This window comes from Calonectris borealis, chromosome 25 (genome assembly GCF_964195595.1).
Source record: "Calonectris borealis chromosome 25, bCalBor7.hap1.2, whole genome shotgun sequence".
Taxonomy (NCBI): Eukaryota; Metazoa; Chordata; class Aves; order Procellariiformes; family Procellariidae; genus Calonectris; species Calonectris borealis.
Window position 1 is genome coordinate 2,554,834 of NC_134336.1, and position 18,088 is coordinate 2,572,921.

General features: G+C 58.4%; 1 protein-coding gene across 7 annotated transcripts in view; it reads left to right on the forward strand.

The window, feature by feature from the left end:
* Positions 1 to 10,410: 10,410 nt before the first annotated feature.
* The window catches only part of NFYC (nuclear transcription factor Y subunit gamma), a 37,346-nt gene continuing 29,668 nt past the window's right edge, over positions 10,411 to 18,088 (forward strand). Inside the window, exons 1-2 of one of the 7 annotated variants that reach the window (XM_075173214.1) lie at positions 10,411 to 10,582; positions 16,079 to 16,179. Coding sequence is in view for 3 of the 7 variants with exons in the window: in XM_075173217.1 (XP_075029318.1) it covers positions 14,505 to 14,583 (79 nt within the window). In the remaining 4 variants the exon portion in view is untranslated. Of the gene's footprint in view, positions 10,583 to 14,335; positions 14,584 to 14,709; positions 14,893 to 16,078; positions 16,180 to 18,088 lie in introns of those variants that run through there. The other 6 variants (XM_075173212.1, XM_075173216.1, XM_075173217.1 and 3 more) reach the window with 6 other exon arrangements.

An 18,088-nucleotide genomic window follows, 5' to 3' on the forward strand; every position in this document is an offset into this window, starting at 1 on the left:
TCCGTGCTGGAGCGTGCGTCGTCCCCGGTCCCGGCTGTGTCCACGCGCACCTCGGCCACGGTGATTTCCTTGCCGTCCCCACTCACAGAGCCCGTGTCCCTCTCCAGCCAGCCTGGGCGCCGCAGCTCCAGCAGAAGCGATGCTCCTGCCAGATGGGATCCATCTGGGAGCACCGGGACAGGGAACCGAGTATCTCCGGCAGGGACAGGCAGGAACACGGTATCTTCCCGCACCCACCTCGCAGCCATCTTTCACCGGGTGGGACGGACGGGTGTGGGAGCCGGGGGCACCCATGTCTGCCCCTGCCTGGTGACCTTGGGCTAAGCCCCCTCCGAGACGCCAGGAGCCCGGGGCCAGTGCCCTGACCACGCCGTCCCTTTCCCCCATGTCCCTGCATGACGTCTGCCGCTCGGTTAAATCAGATCTGTGCTGAATCCCGTCGTTTCCTAGGCAACATAAAAGAATCAGAGGAGCAAAAGCCACCCGCGGGGCTGCGGCTGGGGGACGGCCAGCTCCCGCTGAGCCCAGCCCGCTGGGTTAGCTGCCCAGCGGACGAGGGCCCACGGCACTGCGGCAAGCACCAGGGCATCCCTGATGGTGCGGGCTCGTCCCGCAGACGTGCTGCCTGGAGCAGGCTCCCGCCGGGCAGAGCTCGGTGCCTCGGCGTTGGCTGCACCCTGGTGCTGGTTTTGGCCACGATGGGCAGCTTGGGAGGGAGCAGGACCTCGCTGGGGACATGCACGAGCAGGCGCGTGGCCGGTGCCAGCGGCCACCTTGGGTAGCGTGATGCTGCAGCCACGCGGCCCCGAAAACTGGGCCACTTCTACGGAGAGGCAGCGGGGACGTAGGAAACCAGCCCAGGGCCTTTGGTGGCCTCGGGGATGGGATCATCTGTGCCCAGACCCCAACCCCTCGCCTGGTGCTCGGGCACTGAGGGCTTGCACCGCCGTGACGGGGCCAGGGCTGGTACCAGTCTCCACCGGCATGGAGGGGCTGTGGAAAGGAGCTTTTCCCGTTACCCAGCAGCCGCTGCCTTCCCGGCTGCACGGCTCCGAGCTCTGCAATGCAGCTCACACCGCTCGTCTGCTGTGTGTGAATCCCATCAATATTTCATGGAGCTGCTTCCTCCAGGGGAAGGACTGCTATCAGCTCTGGCTTTCTGCTGCTCCTACCAGCGCTCCTCTTCTTGCAGAGAACATCTGATTTCCTTCCACCGGCAGCCAGCACCCAACAGCCCCCCCTTTCCCTCCCCTTTCTGCATTAGCAAATATCGTTTTGCCTTTCAGGGGCTCTGATCCCACCTGGGCCAAGAGCTCTGAAGTCCCCTTGGGTTCAAATCAAAGTATTGATCGTATTCTGCCCGTGGTCACTTAAGCCTGCCCGCAGCAGAGGTGCCCAAAGCTACAGCTCCATGTTGGGCTCCCCAGGACCAAGCCACCAGTCCCGCAGCTCCAGGATGGGTGACCAAACCCACCCACACCCCCCGTGGCCCCCCCAGCTCCGTGTCCAGCAGCAGGATGGTGAATGTGGCCCTGTGACAGCTTGGTGCCAGCAGCCCAGACCCCGTCTGGCCAGGTCTAATCCACCCTGCCTGGCCGCATCCAGCCCGCAGGTCCCAGCGCACTCCAGAGCCCAGCAGGAGCCAGGGGGTAAGGCAGGCTGTTTGCAGAAAAAGTGGCTTTTTAAATGCTAAGACTGCACTATTATAGCAAAGCTTCTTAAGGGATCAGCAGAAAACTTGCTTGCTGTAGGAAGACTTCTGTGAGCCGGAGTGATGCCAAGAGACGGCAGGAGCCTGGCACTGCCCGTGGCAAACACCCATCGCTCTGCCACGGTCTGTGCCCGACCTGGCGAGAGAAGCCGGGGCAGCCGGCACCAGCACCCGCGTCCCTGGCAGAGCGGGAGGACGGGCCCATGGGTGCTGGAGCGGCTGCTCCCGGTAAGGTGCTGCTCACCAGAGCACGCATGCCTCGGCTGGGGAAAGGGGCGATGCATGGGCCTGCCCGAAGCAAAGGGCAAATGCTCTCGCATGGCTCCACCACCCAACAGCTAAAATAGGTGCAATTCACTATTTGCAGGCTGGGAGACCTCCAGCTCCCGGAGTCCCTTTGTCTGTGGGAAGGATGAGGAGCCAAGGAAGGCTCCCACCGTGATCCTCCGCGGTCCAGCACAGCATCCCGGGGCAGGCGGGGAGCTCCTGGACCCGGCAGGCAGCAAGCACGGTGTGCCAGCAGGGCTGTCGATCCTGCGCTAAATCACTTTAAAATAATTACTAAATGAGCCTGTCTCCCTGCATTTGAGATGCTGTGACAAAACATTTTAAGTGCATTGAAATGGATGCAAGGAGATGGTGCTGTACGGCTCGGGTTTTAATAAGCAGGAAAATTAGGCATTTTCACAACCTTAAACTTCATCTTGCATCAATGTGATGGTTCCCGTAGGACTGTGCCGCAGCGAGAGCAGGCGTGAGCCCGTGGAGGGCCCGATCCGCACGGGCTGACTCGGCTGAGCTCGAGGGGCAGCGGAACCTGTGGGAGGACGGACCTCAGGGTGTGCGGGGGAAGCCGGTGGGGATTTGCCTCCCAATTTGGGGTGCAAGGGGCAGACCAAGATGCTGTGATCTCATCCTCTGTCCGTGTCCCACAAAGGCTATTGCAGCCGGTGCTGCGAGGACTGGGCTGAAATGGGGACGAAAGGAGAGCCCGGGAGCACCGTGCCTGCCGAGAGGAGCACTGGGATGTGGGAGGCGGCAGGAGTTCGCCCTCGCAAAGGGATGTCGGAGAAGGTACATCGCTCCGGGAGAGATGCGCAAGCACAGCAGAAGGGCTGGCTTTCAAGAGGTGTTGATGTAGAAGGAAATGGGCGCACGTCTAAACTGGGAGGTGAGAGGCGCGGGAGCAGCCACTCCCCTGCTCGGGGAAGGGGCCGTGCAACCACAACGCAGCCGGTCGCCCCAAGGCTGGCTCCGGCCGGGCAGCCCCTCGTCCTGGCAGCAAAGCTGCTGGGTTTGTGCTGCAAGCAAAGCCCCAGGGCTGGCTCCGGCCAGGCAGCCCCTCGTCCTGGGGCAGAGGAACAACCCCGGGCTGCTGTGCCTGGCAGCAAAGCCGCTGGGTTTGTGCTGCAAGCAAAGGCCATCCCTGCACTGCCAGCCCGAGGGGATCCGCAGGCTCCTGCTCTCAGCACACTAATGAAATAAGCAGCGCAGCCCACGGGATCTTGCCTGTGCACCAAGTGATGCAATTCAGCCCAGGGCTAATTGTTTTGCTCAGCCTCGAAAGACCCCTCGTGATGCTTCCCGGACCCCTGGGAGCAGGCACTGGCCATTGAGAGCCCGGCACAGCCACCACCTCCCGCGGGGACAATTCTGCAGCTCAGTCTGAGCACCCACACGGTGGCCCTGGCTCTGGGGACCGTTTCGAGGCGCAGAGCAGCCATCGCTCCGCAGCAGCTCAGCGGACGTGGTGGCTGGCCAGGCCCATGCCCATTCGGGTGCTTCCCTGCTGCGGGGGATGAGCGATGCCCACTCTGCCCTTGGGCTTCTCCCCACTTACTGCAACCCCAGTTATAGTAAGCAGGGAGCAGCGCAGGGGCCTCTGCCCATCCCGGGGCATCATTTCACTCCTCCTCACCAGTTCTTTAACGGATTTCCCTATAGGACCAGCCACAGCATCTGCCCAAAACGTCATGGAGGGCAGAGCGGGCTCTCCGGACCGAGCAGAGTCAGATCAATGTAGGAAGCACAGGCTGGAGACACCAGGAAGCCCGGGGAGAGGTGAGCGCCGGTGTTACGTGAGCTGCTCGGTGCGAGGATGAGGCCCTGAGGCAAGCCCTCCCCAGGCAGGACCCCCCGCTTTTGCCAGTCCCTACCCCCATTTCCCCGGCGGCGGGGACCGGCGTGCACGGGACGGGGTTGACGTCAACGGGCTTTCAGCGGGGATGATGGATGGCACGGGAAAGCGCTCCCGTTCCCGAGCCGCTGGCTGGGAAATGCTGCTCGCTGCCCCGAGCCGGGGAGGGCTCCGGTAAACCGGCACCGGTAAACCAGCCCTGGCAGCGCCCGGCCGGGGACCCCTCGGGGATGGGGGAGCATGGCTGCAGCCCCCATGCTTTCAGTGCAGTGATGTTTTCGGGGTGTTCACGTCTCTGCTCGAGCCTGGGGTATGTTTTAGGGGTGCCAGGTGCACCTCGTTGGCAGCAATGGGGTGCAGGGGGAGCACCCGGGCTGTCCCACCGGGGGTCGGGACACCTCCTTCCCACCCTCTCCTTCCCGGGGCTGCCGGAACGCCCGTCCCGCTCCTCCTGGGCACCGCATCCGCGACGGGCATCCCCAAAATCATTGCCCCCCCTCCCCCGCCGGCGGGGGATGCTCCGAGGCAGGTGCGGCCCCGCTCCCCGCCGGTGGCCGCGGGGACCGAAGCGGTCGCCGTCCCGGGCTCCCGGGAGCGCCCCACCCCGCGCCGCCGCCGCGGGCACTCACCGCCGCTGCCGCCGCCGCCGCCCGTGCCCGCTCCTCCCCTCGGCCCCGGCGGGCTGCTGGGAGCGGCGGGCGGGGGAGCCCCGGGCCCGGCCCCGGCCCCGACGGCCCGCGCTGGCACGGAGAGGGGCCAGCATCCCCCCGAGGGTCTGACCCGCGGCTGCCGGTTGCCCCCCGAAAGCTGCTGGCTGCGTCCCACTCCCAGCAGCTGCACGCCGAGAGCTGCCAGCTGCACCCCAAAAGCCACCGGTTGGACTTTACACCCATCTGTCGGATCCTAGGGCTGCTGGCTGCACCCTACACCTGCCAGCCAGACCCCAAGAGTCACCAGCCAGACCCTACACCCATCAACCGGACCCCGAGAGCCCCAAGCAGGGCCCTACACCTGCCAGCCAGACCCCAAGAGTCACCAGCCGGACCCTACACCCATCAGTTGGACTCCAAGAGCTCCCAACCTGACCCTTCTCCCATCAGCTGGACGCCAAGCCCTACTGGCCAGACCCCACTACTATCACCCGGACCCCAAGAGTCGCCAGCCAGACCCCCCACCCATCAACCAGACCCCCAGGGCTGCCCACGGGACCGCGGGAGCCTCCAGCCAGACCTGAAGCGCTGCCAGCCGGTCCCTGCTCAGCCTGGGTGGCCGCAGTGCCTGCTCCTTCGGGAACACATAAACTTCCCGGCTCCGATCCCTTTCGGCTGCTACCAGAGTGTGAGGGTGGCCCCCGTGGGGGGACAGCGACCGAGGGGACACTTCTTGTGCCCTGGTTCCTTCCAAAGGAGAAAGTTTGAGCGGAGAGGCAGCCCTGGTTCCCGCGCTGCCCTTGGACTCACCTTGGCTCCCCGAATACAAACACTAATTTCTCTCTAAGCAGCGTCTCTTTTTACTCATGGTAAATTCCTCCAGTGCTTTCCCTGCGTTGCCTCTGCAGGCTGTGCATCGTGGCTGACATGGAGCCACGTGCCAGGAGGAAACCCTCCTTTGCCGACTTTAACTCTGTCACTCCCTAAAATAACACTGGGCTTGGATTTCCCGGGGGGAGGGCTCCCCACCCTCACCGTGCCGGGGGTCCTGGGGCTGCCACCGGCATCCCGGGCTGTGGGGAACCACCCGGCCCTCGTGGGCAAAGCCTCCACTGGGTTCCCCGTATCAGGGTCAGGGCCTGGAGGGTGATTTGGGACCACAGTCCCAGGGCGGGTTGGTGAGAACGGTGCTCAACGGGCATCCATCGGCGCAGGGAGGGTGGGGGGAAAATTCCCCCTGCGGCGGCTGCTGGAGGGGAAGGGGATGCCGGGGAGAGCCGGGATGCGGCGGGTCCCGGCGTTGCACACGGGAAAGCTGGTTAAGGAGCGGGAATAGCTGAAAGAACTAAATATGGAAACTTGGATAAAACATCGCTGAAGTAGGGAGATGGTTTCCTAACAGAATTCAAAGCATATAAACAAACTCGAGGCGGGAGAGAGGTTGTCTGGAGGGGGCCTTTATGAGTAATATTTAGAAAAACTAGCTGAAAATATCTCGGTAGGGAAGGCTCTTTCATCAAAGCAAAACTTCCAGCTTTGTGGGGAAAGTGTCAGTCCTGGGAACATATTGTTTCAGGGGAAGAGATAGTGAAAACACGTGCCTCGATGGCGAAAAAGCCTCTCCTCCTAACATTTTTTTTCAACTGCCACATTTCGATGATAAAACATGAAGTTTCACGGCAATAATAATATAACAATGACAAAGTTTTCAGTTCGATTGGTAGGAAACTTTCTGACCGACTCTGGTTTTCTGCTTCCCTTGGCAGGTTGCTCCGGGATCCCTCGCTGACCTCCCGCCGGGAGAGACTCGGTGGCTCGTCCCCGCGCACTCAGGGCCGGTGTCAGTGCGGCACCGACAGCCCCCACAGCTAATCCCCTGGGAAGTGCTTCCCCGGAGCAGGATGGACAAAAGCCCCGGACGTGGTCTTGCACTGGGATCCCATCGGGGCTCTCCCATCTCTAATGTCTCTTAATTCGTTAAGGAGCTCAGCTCTCCGGTTTGTCGGCTCCTCACCACCTTCTCCTTTATGTTTTGGTTTTGTGCCGGCGAAAAGGGGGTGGTTTAATGCGATTACTCCAGTAAAGCTGATGTAAGAGGATTCGTGGGGCTTGGCTTTACGGTACTGCAGGGGCTATCGGCAGCGTGTGGCGCAGGGGGACGAGTGGGCTGGCCGTGGGTTAACGGAAAGCACGGAAGAGGCTTTGCAAGCCCTGCCATCGTAGGCACCCCAACCTGTGGTGGTCCCTGCATGGGTGACCCCTGGGATTCTGCAGATCCTGAGGTGCCATGTGCTGCCTTTACCCTGCCCCTGCAGGGCAGAGATCTGCCCTTGGCGCGGCTGCTGCTCGTCCCGGCGAGAGGTAGACATAATGGGCAATGGAAAACACAAAGAAGGGAGCAGAAATGCCGGATGCCCTGGGAGCTCTGGGGCTGGGCGTTGGGGGACGGAGAGGGCTGCACCTCGTGAAGGGTTATGGGGAGAGGATGGTTTACACTGGGACTGGGTAAACCCAGCGTGTTTTGCAGTGTTTTCCAGAATGACGCTGCCCCTGGGCAGTCGCTAGTTCAGAAAGCCAGGCTGTGGGGTAGGCCCTGGGTTGTCCCCTTGGCACCGCTGGAGCCCTTGCCCACAGGGATGAGCACGTTGCTGCCGGTGCTCAGGGAGGTTGTTGGTGCTGCGTCAGCTCTGCAGCATCCTCTCTCGCTCCTGTGCCGTGTCCCACTTCTTGCAGGAGAAGGAGCTATGCAGAGATGCTGTAAAATCTCCTTTTGCCGTTCTGCAGGGAGCAATCGGGTCACGTGGGCTCACCAGTATCCTACTGGGAAAGCCAGCGTGGTTGATCTGTGGTGGGCACCAGCCAGGCAAGAGGCACTAGCACACCTCCTGCTTCTCCTCGGGATGCTGCAGGCACTGGGAAACCCACTGTCCTGCAGCAGGACCAAGCAAGTGGAACCAAATCCCGGATCCCAGCTCTGAGCTGCGAGCTGCATCCTCTCCCCGCTGCCGGTGAGGTGAAAGTGCTCACCTGGAAATGGGGTCTGCCAGTTAGAGCCGGGCTGGGCGTCTCGGCTCAGAGTGGCTCTTCTGCAGCTCTTGAGTTAAGGTTTCTAGATTTCATAACTCTGGGGGGTTTTCATGACTTCTCTCGTCTCTGCCCTGGGGATGGAGGGCTGGGAGAACTAGGGAGAGTGTGGTGGTTGTTTGGGGGCTCCTGTCTGGGCCGGAGAAGGTAAAAGCGCCTCGCTGTTCTGGGAGCCGAGTTCAAACCTCGAACTACCCGAGGACAAAAGCTGCTGGAGACCCTCAGCACCGCAGCCCTTTCAGCGGGGCTGACACTAGATTGTCCTTCAGGTCTTTTGGTCTCCCGAGGAATCCTTTGGCAACACCCAAACCATCATCTCTCCTGTGTCAAATTATCTTTCTGGGTTTTCCTTTCAATGCAGAAGGTTTCTACAGGGCTTCCAGAGATGTGTGTATGTGTACAGGCATATTGATATACACTCTTAAATTAAATACACTTCAATATCATGTGATGGTCCTCAACTGGGAGGTGTACCAGGTGGGACGTGGCACTGGCAAGCTGGGTTAGGAGCCAGGTTTGCAGCCTGGCATCAGGCATGAAGTGAGACGTGACGCTATGGGGGAGCCTGCAGGACTAGTGGGCCCCAAAATCTGCCCCTAAATAGCTTCTTTCTTCCCCCAAATCTCCAAGGCAGAGTGTTCATGTCCATATATAATTTATACCCAGGTTTTTCTTTTCTACACTTTTCTTTGCTTGGGGATAATTGCCCCAAAGCAACAGCTTATCTGGGATGAGTCCAGAGGACTGCTGTAACGGGCGTCCCGGGGACGGGAGGGGGCTGAGCCGAGGAGAAGGGCCGGGCGCGTCACCTCTGCTCCACGAGCCGATTTTCCTCAGCGTCGAACAACTTCAGCCCTTCCCAAACCTGGCCCCGGGGTGCCGTCAGTGCGGCACGGCTCCTCGGGGTCCCATCGCCAGCGCGGGAGGGAATCGGCTGAGCAGGTAGCAGATGCTGGTTAAGCGCGAAATCAACAAACCACGAACAAATTTATGCAAGCACCGATAAAGCAGAGTGGAAAAGCGCTTGGTTTTTTTTTTTTCTTTCTTGTTTTTCTTGGCTCCTCCACGTTTCGGGCAGGCTGACACAGAGACCTCTGTGTTTGCAGATGGCTGCGATCCTTCTTGGGGAAGCCGAGCGGCTCCAGACAATGCATCCATTGCTGCCGAGGGAGCAGGTGGGGAGGAAACGGAGCATCGCGGGCGCAGCCCAACGGCACACAAAAGGATTCAGCAGGAGGAGGAGCGGGGCATTGTGCAGAAACCCCTCGAGCGGGGCCTGGTCCCTGGCAGGAAAAACAGCTGGTTGGTTTGACAGCTGTGCCTGGCAGCAAAGTCAGCAGCAGTGCCGGCTAATTGATTTATAAATTAAGTCATTTTGAAGAGGAGCCGTAGAGCATTGCATATCATCACCCTCGAACGTTACGACAAAAGGAGGCTAGCTTAGAAATTGTGAGAATAAAAAAAAAAAAACAACTAGCATGACTTTTATTTCTCTTGGCTGCCTTGCAAGTGCCCTGAGATCATGAAGTTACAAGACTTTCAATAAAACTGCAGGAATTTGCTGCAAGATATCTCCCACTTCAGTGCCAACACGTAGCCTTCAGGGCAGCCAAGTTCTGAAACCGCAGCGTACGCAGAAATTTGTCCCGTTTCCTACATTTGGGCAAATGTCACGCAACACAAACCACAGATCCGAACTCTCTGTGTTTGCAGGACACAGGAGGGATCTTCCCCTCTGTTGCGCAGGGTGCAGAGCCCACGCAGTGAACCGCTGTACCAGAAACTTCACCAGCAGACGTCACCAATTTTGGAGACTCCATGGAAAGGGTGAGGGGAAGCGCAGCAGCCACCCAGGACCTGACTTTCCCATCTCAAATGACATTTAAAGCACCAGACAGGCAAATCCTCTTTCTAGTTGTAAATTGGATGCAAACGATTTGGGTACCAGAAAGACAATAAGGAGGCAAAGATGGAGTCACTTTTCAGGCTGCATTTTTTCATGGGAAAAATACTGAAGCAGCGTGAGTCACGCTTCATTGTAACATGTCCCCGAGCCAGAAAAGCAGTCCCTGGGAAAGGAGTTAGCTGGCTGAACTGGAGCACAGACTTTTGCTTGAATTGGCTCCAGCTCGGGTAGGATAGTAGCAGAAAGTTACCCTGTGATGATAGATCAGAGGCCTGTGTGAAGAGTGTTGGACAGCTCAGTGAGGTTTAATTTGGACAGCTCTCGAGGCCATGACAGGCAGGGCTGGAAACCTCCCTGGATGAGTCAACAAGTTACTGAGGAGCAACTCCTCCACCGTGGCTGGGCTGGCTGAGGGGTGCAGAGCTCTACCTGTCAGCCCCAGCAGCAGGGTCCTGGGAGGACCCTCGGGCTATGACCCCTGTGCTGCCAGGCAGCTGCCCGAGGAGAGCCAGGACCTCGGGGATGGTGAGCACCAGCGACAGCTTCCTTCAACGCCTCAGGTGAGAGACCGGGAGCGAGGCAGCGGGCTCCCCGCCCAGGGGACTGCGACAACCCTAAGGCCTCGGCCCTGCTGGAGCCCAGGCCCGCACAGGCCTAGGCCGGGGACGACCTGGGCCAGGCCCTGCTGCACCCAGAGGCTTGGCTCCCCCTTGAGGCACAGCCGGCACCTGCGGCCCCTCACGCCGAGGCCTGGCCCCCGCTCCGGCCTGCCCGGACCCCCCCACCGAGAACCCCCGCCCGGTTGATCCTCCCCCGCTTCGGCTCATGGCACCTCCCTCCCCGCCTCGCCCCAGCGGAGGTCTCGCGAGATCAGCCCCGGGTCATGCGCCTGCGCAGTGCCGCGGCCCAGGGGAAAGGGGCGGAGCCTCCGCACCGCCGCCTCACGGATCCGCCGCCATCTTGTTTCTCGGCCGCTGGGCGCTCGCTCTGCTCTGGCCGTCCCCCTCCCCCTCCTTCCCGCCTCCCGCCGGTCGGGCCGGAGGCAGCGCGGGCGCCGGGCGGAGGAGGCGGAGGTCGCGGAGCCGGCCGCCCCGGTGAGTGCGCGGGGAGCGGGCGGAACGCGGCGGGGGGAGTCGGCGGCCCGTGAGGGGGCGCGGGGCGGGGGCGGCCCGAGGGGTCCCCCCCCCGGCGGCTCCACTCCGATTGGCAGAGCCGCACCGCGCCCGCTGATTGGCCCGCGCCGGGGGAGGCGGGCGAGGGAAGCTGCACGGTGATTGGCCGCCGGGGAGCGGACCGGGGAGAGGACAGGAAACCGAACCGTTTCCCCGCGCGGCCCGGGATGGGGGAGGGGCGCGCTCGAGGCTCGCCCCGCCGGGGGCGAGGGAGGGTGGCCGGGCCCAGCCGGGAGGGAGCGAGGCCCGTGCGGTCCCGGTGCTGGCGGAGCGCCTGGGACCCGTGGGCAGCGCCCGGGGCAGGTGCTGCCTGACGGCCAGCGGGCAGGGCAAGGCGCGAAGGCCTTCCGGGGGCGCCCGGTGCCGTCCCGGGCAGCCAGCGGGCGGCGGCAGGCCCGATCTGCCGGACCCCGACAGGGGATTTGCTGAAGGAGAGTTCAGTTTCACGTACCGGTGGTGGTATATTTTACCGATCTTTGGGTTTCTTTTCCGCCCAAGCCTTAAGGGGCTTCTCCAGAGTCTGCCCCGACACTTGGTGGGAAGAGGGGCAGGACCCAAGCCAGGCCGCGAAGCAGTCAGAGATAATTTGTGAGTCTCTGGTAAATATCTGAGGGATTGTTTAATCTCTGCTCGAAACCCAAGGGCACTGAAAGCTGTGAAAATATCGGCGTGTAAATGTGGTCTCCCTAGATTCTGCTTTCTCCTCAGCTGAGAAAATGAAGGAAATGCCCCTCAGTAACTGGTAAAGCACTATACATTAAAAGCAGTATGGATATAGCACAGATGAAAGCTAATTCTTTTTGGCTGGGCTGGATTTCATTCAGGTCAGTTCATTCTCCAGCTGCATCCTTAGCTGTGCAGGTGTTCGGAGGGTCAGGGCTGAGGGGTGGGCGCAGGACAAGCCGTGTGGCAGGACAGCTCTTTGGTGGCAGGGCCCGCTTACACTTCGTGTTGGCTGAGCTGTGTCCCAGGGCTGGCTCCAGAACCCGGAGCTCTGGCTTCAGGTCACTCACAGAATAAGAAACAATAGTGCTGGCCACTTCTTCTGGAATGTGACTCTTCATGTCACCTTTTGAGACACTTGTCTTGTTGAGTAAAGTATTCTCCACGTACCTATGAATAAATACTTCTTGTCTGTCTCAATAGCTGTCTGAGTACGTGCAACTAAAAGAAAAGTCTCAACTGGCTTTGCTTGTGATGCAGAGCAAACAGTCCGCAAGGAGGTGGTTAACTTTTCCTCTAGTCCTACATCCAGAAAATAGACCTCCTGGGTCACCAAGCATCATTTGCTGCTGTTGCCCTTGGCAACATCGCGTGTCTTTTCTTAGCCTTACCCGTGCCCTTAAATTAGGTTACATTTTTGGACTAGGCTGCTCCTGCTGAATCTGTGTTTGTCTTCAGTTGAGACATGTTCTGGTACCAGCCTAAATGTACCTGGGCCCAGCTTACCGTCCCTCAGGCATTAGTCATCGTGGTGACAACCTGATGTAATCTCACATCTGGCATCGCACGCTCCGTCATAACCACGTTTTGTGTCACTGTTACAAGGGCTCGTCTGAGGCGCTGGCTCGTGCAGGGGCTCGTGGCCTTCAGGCCGCTGTGACCACACCGAGCGGAGGATTCGGACAGGTTTTGGGATGAACACGGAGTTCTTGGTCAAAGCAAAAAGTGGTGCCTTGAGTCGGACCTTTGAAACCCCCGCGCAGCGCAGAGAGCTGTTCACTCCGGGCGAGGACTGGGAATCGGTGTAATCCCACCGGTTCTCCGGTTGCTGCGGGTTGGCTGGGTGACCTTGACCTGTCATTTATCCTGCACGGCCAACCTGTTCCCTGTCATGATTTTGTACTTTATAAAGATAAGTCCTATTTGTCAGCGTACATTCTCGTGCCATACGTGAATAATATGCAGTGACACTTTTTAGAAGTGCTGCAACCTGCAAAATGCAGCAGCAGATGACAGTTACTGGGTTAAGAGCATTCCTTTCTCGTCTTCCCAGTAGCTTTGTAGTTAAATCTTTCAAGTGGGATTTCAGCAATTCCTGAGCGTTAGCTCAACTGCCCCACATGATTCCAGAGCAAGAACAGCTGCAATGATTGAAATAAACCCTCTACTGCAGGGGTTCCCAAAATTAATTTGGTTTTTTCTCTGTTGTGAAGAATTATTATGTGAGAGCAGCAGCCGTTCCCGTGGCCGTGCTGGGTCGTACCCGCGCACAGGAGAGGGGCTCTCGGTCCTTAGGTGACGGGGGGTCGCGTCGCGGTGCGAGAAGGCATGTGGGGGTGTGTTTGGGCCGTCGTTACCACTCGAAATACCAGCGAGGCATTCCTCTTCTCTGCGGGAAAGGCGGTGGGCTGATTTGGGTTTGCTTTGCATACCGCCTGAAAGTACCTTGCATACCTCTAATAGTAAGCATACCGCAGCTCGGAGGGCTTTGCTTTTATCTGAGGAATGATACAGGAAGAGAACAAAGCATTGCAAAGTATTATTTTATTTTTTTTAAGACACATTTTAACCAATTATATTTAATAAATCACCGGGAAGATCTATTTTTAAATTAATCTCTCCTTGCTATCTGATTCAAACTAATGTAATCTGCAGGACTAGTAAAGCATTGGCTGTGCTTCGTAATATTTTTTCCTCTGCTGCTCTGTATATAATCCCGTAAGCACATTATTTTCAAGCAGTAAATTCTATCTTGGAATGCAGCTTGAAATCCGTTTGGTTATTGTTGGTAACTTGCTGGAAGTTGTGTGTCTGCATAGGTTAAAATATCTGTGCTTCGTAAACGCGCTGTTCCCAACTTCCAGCCGAGAGCTACCGCAGTGTTCTTGGAGGCTCCGGGAACGGCGTCGCGGGCGAGGCGAGGCTGGCGGGACGTTGTGCGTGTGGTTAAAGCTGCAAAATCTACGTGGCCGAGGGGCGAGAGCTCTGCCAGCGCTCGCTTCGCATCCTGGGCCGTTCTGCAAGGAGGCACGCCGGAGGTGTTTGGCCTGCTGAGAGGGTCGGGTCTGCGCCAGGAGGGCGTCTGGGCGAGCACCTGCTAAACCGGGGGGTCCATCTGTCCGAAAAGCAGACTTTTTGTCTTTTCTCCGACCCCTGGATTATTTTTCAGTCTCTGCGTATACATCAGCTGCGCGTGTATTTGATCCAGGTCACCGCACGGCCACACAAATCCTCTCGGTGGATTCGAGGTGGGAAGTGCCACCAGCTGTTAACGGCAGGTCTCTCGGGCCGCTCCCGTCCCTGCGCCGTCCCCGTGTGTCCGGTCAGCGAGCCCGCCTGCAGAAGTCCCGTCAGACGCTGCCCTCCGTCCCACAAACCGGGGAGCATTCAGCTTTTTGCAGGCAAAGCACCGGGGGAGGTGTCTGGCAGCTGCCGGGGGATCTCCGCGTTCCCCTCCCCGTCGGGCCCTGCTCTCCCCTAGCTGGAATCGCTGCGGCGTGCGATGCCACGCCGGTCCTTCCCTCGCACCGCAGGGATGACAGCCGGGAGGGCGGGCAGCGCTGCCGGCAGCCCCCCGGGGCACCCACCGTCCCGGCCCCCAGTGCTGGGTGCGCACCCGCCCTCGGGTGCGAGCACGGGCGCCTGCACAGCCGCCTCCTGCAAGCACGGCCGCCCCGCGTGCACGCGCCCCCGCCTGTGCACGTGCCGCGCGGCCGCAGCCCGCGCGCTGCCCCGTGACCCGCCGGTGCGCTCGGCGCCCCGTGACGCGGCGGCGGCGGCGGCGGGAGGGGGGGGTGCTGCTGGAGTGACAGGCGCGGGGGCCAATCGGCAGCCGCCCCCACGACCCCTCTGTCTGTTTGAATAGGAGCCGAGCGGCCAATAGGAGCCGCCGAGGCGGGCGATGAGGGCTCGGCCGCCGCGTTGCGGAGGGGGGAGCGGGGCGGGCGGGCGCCGCTCTGACCCCTGCGCCGCCTCTCAAGGTAACTTTAAAACAGGAAGTGGACGGCGAGGTTGCGCTGCCGGCGGCAGCCAATGGGCACGCGGGGCCGCGCCCCCCCTCGGCGGCGCGTAGCCAATAGGCGCGGCCGGGCCGGGCCGGGCGGGGGCAGCAGGGTAGGCTGAGCGGCGGCTGTTAAAGGGGCCGGCGGCCCGGTCCGGCGGGGACGCGGAGTCCTGGCAGGCAGCGGTCAGCTCAAAGACAAAGGGATGGCGGGGAGGCCCCGGGGCCGCCGACCCCCGCCGCAGCCGCCCCCCGACCGGCGGGCAGGGCCTGCGGCGGCCGCGGCCCGGTAAGTTGATGGCGGCGGCCGGAGCCGCGCTGGCTGGGGCGGGGGGCGGCTGCGGCGCGGCCCGGTGACGGTGGAGCAGGCCCCGGCGGCGGGGGCTGCCCGCCCGGCCTCGGGGTGTCCTGGCCTTGTGCGGCGGGAGGAGGGGGAGGCGGCGGCGGGGGGGCAGCCCGGGGGCTGCGGGTGGCGGCGGGAGGCGCCCGGGTCGCGGCGGCGGTTGGGGCCCGGGGCTGAGCCCCCAGCGCTGCCCGGGGCGGCGGGTACGGCTGGGGGCAGCGCGGGGCCGCGCCCTGCGGGGGGTTCCGCGTCGGGGCCGGTAACGGGGGAGGAGGGGGGCAGAAAAATGGCAGCGCCTCCCCCAGTCCCCGGGACTGCCGCCGAGCCGCGGGCGGGTCTCCCCCGGCCGCCCTTGGCGGGGGCTGGCGGCTGGCTGGGAGCTGGCCCGCGGGCACCGGTCAGAAACGCGGCTCCTGGAGGGGTAACGGAGCCCCCATCACCCCCGAACCGCCAGCCAAACTCCTGACAAGCACAAGCAGCCCTTTGTTTTCCTTTTTATTTGCAAATAAGCACTGAAGGTCATCGGAGCCCCGCAGCCCGGCGGTGACAGGCGGAGGAACGGGGTGAGAGTGCGTCTTAGCTTAGAAGTTTTCCAGCGTAAAGGGCTTTCTCGGCTACCCCGGTGCCACCCCGAGCTCCGGCTGGGCTGGGCTCTTGCACGGCTCTCGCCGTCAGAGCGGTGCTGCAGCTGAAGTTGCTGGAGCTAGGCCTGCCTTTGCTAGCACGAGTGACCTTGAAATACCACTGCTCCGAGTTTCGAGAATGAAGGACAAAGTTTGTTTACGGCACTTCGCACTGAAAAAAAGAACTAAAATTGAAAAATTAAGTGGCTCCCGATGGCCGAGGGCATCGAGGACACAGAGAATAGTTTGTAGATTAGAATTAAAGTTAGTTTTCGGTGAGGAGTCAAATCACATTGCAGACATTCCTTCTCCTCCGCTCCTACCGAGAGATGCTAAATGTTGCTATTGCCGTCCTTGCTTTCTCGGGGGTGAACAGGGTGACACAGCTCGAGTGTTCTCAGTCCTGCTCTTATCCTTTTTTTTTTTTTTCCCCTGATTGCTAATTGTTGACCTTAAAAGTACAGTTTTGAAAATTAGAGGTAGTTACATTGTGCAACTTATTTTTGTAGGGATGTTAGAAAAGTGGGCCCTGGCACATGAACCTGATCTGCACGTCGGGGTCAGCTGCTAACAAAGGACTGCGTCGTCGGGTTGAACTTCAACCTGGACGGTCTGTGAATTGTTACAGCCTTCAAGTATTATTTTGGGTATTTTAATTTAAATTAAGAGCGGTGAATAGCATCACCTTGTCTTAGAAAATGCTTATTCAACTTTCTGTGGCGTCTGGCACGTCATACTAGTTTCAGTCCAAGAAGGGGGCAGAATGAGAAACGTCACCATAAGTCATCTATTAATAATGGTGGCTGCTCCGGTATGTTAGTGAAATAGCAGTAACTTCTGTAGCAGGCTGTTGGCCAGAGTCAGGGGATTTACTGTGAGTGTGAAGGTCATTGTTAGCATCTTTAAACAAAAATGAGACATTTTAAGGATTTTTTTGCCTTGAAATTAGGATGCATTCAACTGCTATGTGCTTTTGAGGGGTGGCAGAAGGCGAGGGAATCTGCAGCTCCTGTAAGATGAAATACGAAATCTTGCAGAGGTCTTCGTTACACCCAATGTTCATTATATTTCATTGCTTAAGCTTGCAAGAGGTTGTAGCTGTGTAAGAATAGGTGCTGCTTGATCTTTCTAGGTCAAGAGCAGCAGGAAAAACCTAAAGCTTTTGGTAGTGCTGTAAGGGGATTTATTAACAAATTGTACCAGTTCCTGACTTTTTCTTGCAGCACCGTAAGGGAAAGGAAGGTCCTTGGGTCCCATTTTGCTCCGCTCAGTGAAGTTAGCTGTGTCCTCTGTGCCCCAAAGGTCCCCTGGGCTTTCCTAGTAGTTTTGCCTGCTGGAAATGTAGGCTCGGAAAACAGGCTCATATTGTTGTTTAAGGGACTTTTCCATGCTTGTTTCTTGTACTAACTTCACTGGCAGTGCAAGTGGTGAAGGTTTAAAGGACAAGTTTATTGTGGGAAATTGCTGTCCCTGGGTTGAGCCACCTCGGTGGCTGGGGGGAGGAGGAGGAGGAGGATGAGTCTGCGCCTCGCTGCGAGAGTGGTGGATGCGTGCAGGAGGTCACCTTTCAGGCCAGTGTATTTGGGTTTTTTTTTTCCTTAATCGGACTAATATCTTGCATTTATATAATGTAGCGTGACATCCGTATTTTAATAGTGTGGGCACATGAAGCGGTTTCTTAATTTCAGGGCTTAGCAGTCTGCCCATGTTGTAAGTGAATTAAATTTGTATGGTTGTTAATTTAAACTCTTTAATTATTATGTTTTGATAAAGAAGACAGTTTACCTTATGTTTCAGAGGGTCAAAAAATGTAGCAAGTGTTACAAGGGGCACTGATGGCAAGATCAAACTTCAGGATACCTGCCAAAGCTTCCCAGGAGTTCCAGGAAGTTCTCAAAAACTTAAGATTTTCTACATGCTGAGATCTCATTGTGGGGATTTTCTTCCGTTGTCTGTTTATAACTGGCTCTGCTCTTTGGTCATTTCCTGATAGATCAAAATGGGTCACTTCCAGTTGTCTCCTTTCATTCACTGAAGGTGACCCAGAAGAGTATAGATTTGCATGTTTATAATACAGGATCATTTTTTAAAAATAAAACATAATAATTAAAAAAAAAAAATAAAAAAAGAGAACGGCCTTTTTAGACCATCCTGTCTGCCTGTTGAGCAGTACAGGTTGTGCTTCATTTAAGTAAGATCTGATCTGAGGAGGTAAAAGGCTTAAGGTTGTTTCTACGGAAAGAATTATTTTTAACTTTTGCAAGATGCCATTTGACAATTTAACTGATAAAAGTGAGTAAATAAAGTAATAGGAACATTGAATATTAGAAAATTCCAGAGAAAACCCTGCAGCCCCCCAAAAGCAGTACATTTATTTCACTTTTCTACCCGGAATAATGAAGTTTGCAGAAGACGTGCCCAGTTATAGACTAGTACAGCCTGTCACTCTGCTTTAAAACCATCATAAGTTCTTGTGAATAACTCATATTTGTCATTCATGGTTTTCTAGGTTGTATCTG